The sequence below is a fragment of the Berghia stephanieae genome, chromosome 14, assembly GCF_034508935.2.
Source record: "Berghia stephanieae isolate SIO BIC M18660-M18661 chromosome 14, UCSD_Bste_1.3, whole genome shotgun sequence".
NCBI classification, from domain to species: domain Eukaryota; kingdom Metazoa; phylum Mollusca; class Gastropoda; order Nudibranchia; family Aeolidiidae; genus Berghia; species Berghia stephanieae.
The window spans coordinates 6,212,025-6,218,400 of NC_088373.1; the positions used below are offsets into that span (position 1 = coordinate 6,212,025).

Consider the following 6,376-nt stretch of genomic DNA (forward strand, 5'->3'; position numbering starts at 1 on the left):
GTCACATCAGCACCCGTTTGTCGAATTAAAGAGATTTTTTATATTTTTTTAAAAACATTTTGAAATTAGAGCTGGAAATCATTTTTAGTTCAAAGAATTTTTGTTGTTACTGTTGTCATTTCGTGGCGTGAGCAACTGTATATATATTATAATATATGAATATTTCAAATGTTCTTTCTCTCAGTTCCCCCCGGACCACCGGAAATTACCGGGTATTCCAACAGCCGTACGGTCAAGGCCAACGACACGTTGGTTCTGACGTGCCAAGCCAAGGGAGGTAATCCCCTAGCCACGGTGACCTGGTACCGCAACACGCAACCGGTGGATAGGAGCTTCAGCAGCAGACAGAATCAGTCGACCAACGAGTACACGTTCATGGTCAAACCCGCCGACAACCATGCAGTCTACAGGTGAATTAACGAAAAAAAAAACAAAAACAAAACAAAAAACAAACCAAAACAAAACTAACTTGGGCATTTATATAGCTCAGTATACACTATAAAAATTCCCTTTATTCATCCCACAGGGGAAATGTTTCTCTAGGGTCTATTCCAAGTTAAGACTGCCTGGAATAACCAGGCGTTAGCCGCAGTGCAGCGCCGCAAATTGAGCTAGGTCGAGGTGACTTGCTCAAGGCCACACAGCGCAGTCTATATAAGGGAACAGCACAAAACAAACGACGTTTCGGCCTTTGGACTTTTTCAAGTAAACTCGTTTGGTCTCATTACTTCATCCCATTGTCGTGCTCTCTCTATCTCTCTCTTTCTCTCTCCTTTCTCTCTCTCTCTTTCTCTCTCTCTCTCTCTCTCTCTCTCTCTCTCTCTCTCTGTCTCTCTCTCTCTCTTTTCTCTCTCTCTCTCTGACTCTCTCTCTCTCTGACTCTCTCTCTCTCGCGCACACACACACACACAGACACACACACACACATTTTTACCTATAATGTTTCAACTAATATGACAATCTAATTATATATATAATATCATGTTTACTTGAAAAATTTATGAGTCACATTTACTCCCTTTATCTTTTCCCTCCCCATAGTGATATTAATTTTTTTCTATTTTCCCTTCATTGCCAGGTGTGAGGTTACCAATCTGGTAACAATGCAGCCCCTGACAGCTCAGTACAACCTGACAGTCTATTGTAAGTATTGGCATAGTGGGCAGGGAGGTACATGCTGTGTCTTCTATCCCCCATACTCCTGACCTCCCATAGTGGGCAGAGAGGTACATGCTGTGTCTTCTATCCCCCCATACTCCTGACCTCCCATAGTGGGCAGGGAGGTACATGCTGTGTCTTCTATCCCCCCATACTCCTGACCTCCCATAGTGGGCAGGGAGGTACATGCTGTGTCTTCTATCCCCCCATACTCCTGACCTCCCATAGTGGGCAGAGAGGTACATGCTGTGTCTTCTATCCCCCCATACTCCTGACCTCCCATAGTGGGCAGAGAGGTACATGCTGTGTCTTCTATCCCCCCATACTCCTGACCTCCCATAGTGGGCAGAGAGGTACATGCTGTGTCTTCTATCCCCCCATACTCCTGACCTCCCATAGTGGGCAGGGAGGTACATGCTGTGTCTTCTATCCCCCCATACTCCTGACCTCCCATAGTGGGCAGGGAGGTACATGCTGTGTCTTCTATCCCCCCATACTCCTGACCTCCCATAGTGGGCAGGGAGGTACATGCTGTGTCTTCTATCCCCCCATACTCCTGACCTCCCATAGTGGGCAGGGAGGTACATGCTGTGTCTTCTATCCCCCCATACTCCTGACCTCCCATAGTGGGCAGGGAGGTACATGCTGTGTCTTCTATCCCCCCATACTCCTGACCTCCCATAGTGGGCAGGGAGGTACATGTTGTGTCTTCTATCCCCCCATACTCCTGACCTCCCATAGTGGGCAGAGAGGTACATGCTGTGTCTTCTACCCTCCCATACTCCTGACCTCCCATAGTGGGCAGGGAGATACATGCTGTGTCTTCTATCCCCCCATACTCCTGACCTCCCATAGTGGGCAGGGAGATACATGCTGTGTCTTCTATCCCCCCATACCCGTTTTCCAATTGTTTCCTGTCATTGTCTTGGAATGAGATTACTTAGTTTTGTCCTGATCTTGCCGGAGTTCCTTGGCTGGGAGGGAAACAGTCGAATGTATAGTTATAGTTTTGGAAGATGATATTTTTTCCCTTGTAAATCATCTCTCTGTTATGCATTGTATTATGTTCAGTTTACATATTATATTATATGATTGGTAAACATTTGAGTGTATTCCTCTTAGTTGGGACCTGTTCTTGTGTCTGGATGAGACTTTTAGGTGATCTCAAACTAAGTACTTTGATAGTGTGCTCTTGGAATTTACATCTGTTCCCTGTTTGAACCAATTCCCCTTTGTCTTACCTTTTCTTTTGTGCTTTAATTGTAATTCTAAAACTTTTTACTATCCCATTTTCTTCCTTTTTACTGGCGCTGATATGACCTTAATGTGTTGCAAGCGCCGTAAAACCCTTAAAAACAAAACAAAACAAACTATTGTAAGTATTGGCCAGGGAAGAAGGAGATAGGAAAAAGAAAACACAAAAACCAATCACCTTGAGTATTTATATGTGCGGCTATGTGGTCTAGTGGTATGACACTGGTTTTCGGATCAGGAGGTCCTGGGTTCCAGCCTCGCTCGGCATATAGTTCGAGTCCTTGGAAAAGGCTCTTGCTTTACTCACATTCTCTCACCGTACTCATGCGTAAAATGAGTACCTGGCTGTTAACAGCGTTGTCCTGTCGGAAAAAAAAAATTGGAATATCGCCTAACAGGTGTCGTCACGTCTCATCCTACATGTTATGTGTTGCTGTGGTCAGGGACCCCTTGTAAAGCGCTTTGAACATGTTTAGTGGATATTGCTCTATATAAAAGCTCAAGTTTTATTTTTAATTTTTATTTTTTCTTCAGCCGAATAACAAAACAATCAGTACATTTAAGTACATTTAATTTAATACATCTCTTAAAATCTAGACAGACGACAGAGAAATACATGGCATGCCTTTTCCTCTATCCAGACACATTTAGATAAAATAAAATAAAATAAAATTCCCTTTTTCCCCATAGGGCAAATTTGTCTCTATGGTTATTATTCCAAGGGAAGACTGGAATAACCCAGGCGTCAGCCGCAGTGCAAGCAGCGCCGCAAAATTGACCTAGGGCAAGGTGACTTTCTCTATCCAGACACATTTAGATAAAATAAATTAAAATAAAATTCCATTTTTTCCCCATAGTGGAAAATTGTCTCTAGGGTCTATTCCAAGGGAAGACTGGAATAACCCAGGCGTCAGCCGCAGTTCAGCGCCGCAAAATTGACCTAGGGCAAGGTGACTTTGGCTTTCTCAAGGCCACACAGCACAGCGGCGGGTGGTCGAACTCGGTACCTTTCGGGTACGAAGCAAAGACTGTATACCGCTGAGCCACGCTGCCTCTGTGACTCAAAGCCGTGTACATCATGAATTTTAACTAGCTTGGTGTTATTATATATATAATATTTTAAAAATTAATTTCCCCCTCCATTTTTTTTTTTACCTCACAGTTCCTCCTACAAAAGTGGTCATGTCAGGAGCCAATCAGCCTGTCAAGGCAGGTCGTCAAGTGACCTTGACCTGTGTAACCTCCATCTCGAACCCCAGGGCGAGTGTCACGTGGTTTGCCAAAAAACAGCCCTGTGCCTTCATCGAGAGTTACAGGTAAGCTACATTGCCTGCCAATAGGCTTCAACAGTCGTGACGTCACTTCCCTCGTAATGACGCATCGTAACTTAGTAACTGGTTCTAAACTATCGGAATAATGGCAGACGGACGCCCTTATGAGATATAATTTCTCTGACGAGCATAAAAGTGTATCAAAATGAGAAAAACAATATAAATATGATCATGTTTTGACTTTTACACATTCTGATCACAAGACAAATGATAAGTTCTAGCCAGCACGAAGAAAAAAAAAGTACCGATTTTCTTTGTTTTGAACCAAGCTGCTCGTTGCTGGGTGGATGTGACATCAGACTATTGAATCAAATTTTTTCCGTATATTTACGAATTCAGTATGCTGTTATGAACCCTGAGTACATTTTTTAATCACTTGCTAAACGGAAAAAAGTAAGTAGGCTTACATAATGTCTTTTACTGGTGTTCAGCCGTAGCCATCGTAAACTTATAGATAGTATGCGCTTGGCTAGGAAGCTCACAAACATTGCCATCCGGAAGTATAACGGACCAACACACAAAACTGTGTATATCCATGAACGTTTAATAGTCAGGTTAATACAGTTAAGTGAGCATTACTCATAAACGAGGATGGCAAAAAACAATAACAAAGACCCGAGTGATGTCATCTTCGAACTATCTAGATAGAATGAAGATGACGTCACTCAAGCCTTTGTTATTGTATTTTGCCATCCGCGTTTGTGAGTGATTCTCACTTAACTGTATTAACCATACTATAAAAGTTCATGGTTACATATTTTTGTGTGTTGGTCCGTTTTCCTTCTGGATGGCAATGTTGTGAGCTTCATAGCCAAGTGCATACTATCTATAGGCAGACACTGAAACCCAAAAAGACTGGCATTTTGACGTCATTATTTGGTTTTTGCACCTCCTAGTGAGTTGTCGTTAGTAGTGCTCATGGAAACAACCGTTGAATACAACTCACGATTTGTTTTCTTTTGTGGCAAAAGACTGGCATTTTGACGTCATTTTTTTGGTCATTACGTGGCTTAGTAAGTTGTGGCCTGATACTGACCAAAAAATGACGTCAAAATGCCAGTCTTTTGCCACAAAAGAAAACAAATCGTGAGTTGTATTCAATAGTTCAACCAATGAAATAACTTGTTTCCATGAGCTCTACTAACGACAACTCACTAGACGGTGCAAAAACCAAATAATGACGTCAAACTGCCAGTCCTTTTGGATTTCAGTATCAGGCTATAACATAACGATGGCTACGGTGTCAGGCTATAACTATAAGTTAACGATGGCTACGGTGTCAGGCTATAACATAATGATGGCTACGGTGTCAGGCGATAACATAACTATAACATACGATGGCTACGGTGTCAGGCTATAAACATAACGATGGCTACGGTGTCAGGCTATAACATAACTATAACTTAACGATGGCTACGGTGTCAGGCTATAACATAACGATGGCTACGGTGTCAAGCTTAACATAAACGATGGCTACGGTGTCAGGCTATAACATAAATGATGGCTCGGTGTCAGGCTATAACATAACGATGGCTACGCCATGGTGTCAGGCTATAAACATAACTATAACATAACGATGGCTACGGTGTCAGGCTATAACATAACGATGGCTACGGTGTCAGGCTATAACATAACTATAACATAACGATGGCTACGGTGTCAGGCTATAACATAACTATAACATAACGATGGCTACGGTGTCAGGCTATATAACATAACGATGGCTACGGTGTCAAGCTATAACATAACTATAACATAACGATGGCTACGGTGTCAGGCTATAACATAACTATAACATAACGATGGCTACGGTGTCAGGCTATAACATAACGATGGCTACGGTGTCAGGCTATAACATAACTATAACATAACGATGGCTACGGTGTCAGGCTAAACATAACGATGGCTACGGTGTCAGGCTATAACATAACTATAACATAACGATGGTACGGTGTCAGGCTATATAACATAACTATAACATAACGATGGGTTACGGTGTCAGGCTATAACATAACGAAGGCTACGGTTGTCAGGCTATAACATAACTATAACATAACGATGGCTACGGTGTCAGGCTATAACCATAAGTTAACGATGGCTACAGTTCAGCGCTCAGAGAGGGTTCGGTCGATGTGGTTGTAGTAAAAGTTCAGTAAATTTTTTCCTTCTGAATTGGCAATGCTGAGTATAGAAAAACTTTATTAAGTTTCCAGAGACCCCATTCTTCAATTCTTTAGATTGGATATTCGGATATCAATGAATATGATGTCTGTTAGGTGATACAGCTTTAATTTCTTCGGACAGTAACAACACTGCTGATAGCCAGGTATTATTGAACAGTGGAAGGAAATGACACAGATAAATTAGAGAGGCAGGCGAGGCATCTCGATCGGATGATTAGGAAGCGAAAGGCCTTGCCTACATCAAGTCAAGTCATTATTATTATTATTATTATTATTATTATTATTATTATTATTATTATTATTATTATTATTATTATTATTATTATTATTATTTTTATTATTATTAGTATTATTATTAGTATATATTATTAGTATTATATTATTATTATTATTATTTATTATTATCATTATTATTGTTGTTGTTATTATTTGAATTCACAGAGACGGTCA

The 6,376-nt window shown here is 41.3% G+C and overlaps 1 protein-coding gene across 2 annotated transcripts in view; it reads left to right on the forward strand.

Moving 5' to 3' along the window:
- The window catches only part of LOC144960102 (nephrin-like), a 132,475-nt gene that overhangs the window by 86,262 nt on the left and 39,837 nt on the right, over positions 1 to 6,376 (forward strand). For both annotated transcript variants that reach the window (XM_078893059.1, XM_078893058.1), the window contains exons 9-10: positions 185 to 410; positions 1,079 to 1,143. In XM_078893059.1, the coding sequence (XP_078749185.1) occupies positions 185 to 410; positions 1,079 to 1,143 (291 nt within the window). The remainder of the gene's footprint in view (positions 1 to 184; positions 411 to 1,078; positions 1,144 to 6,376) is intronic.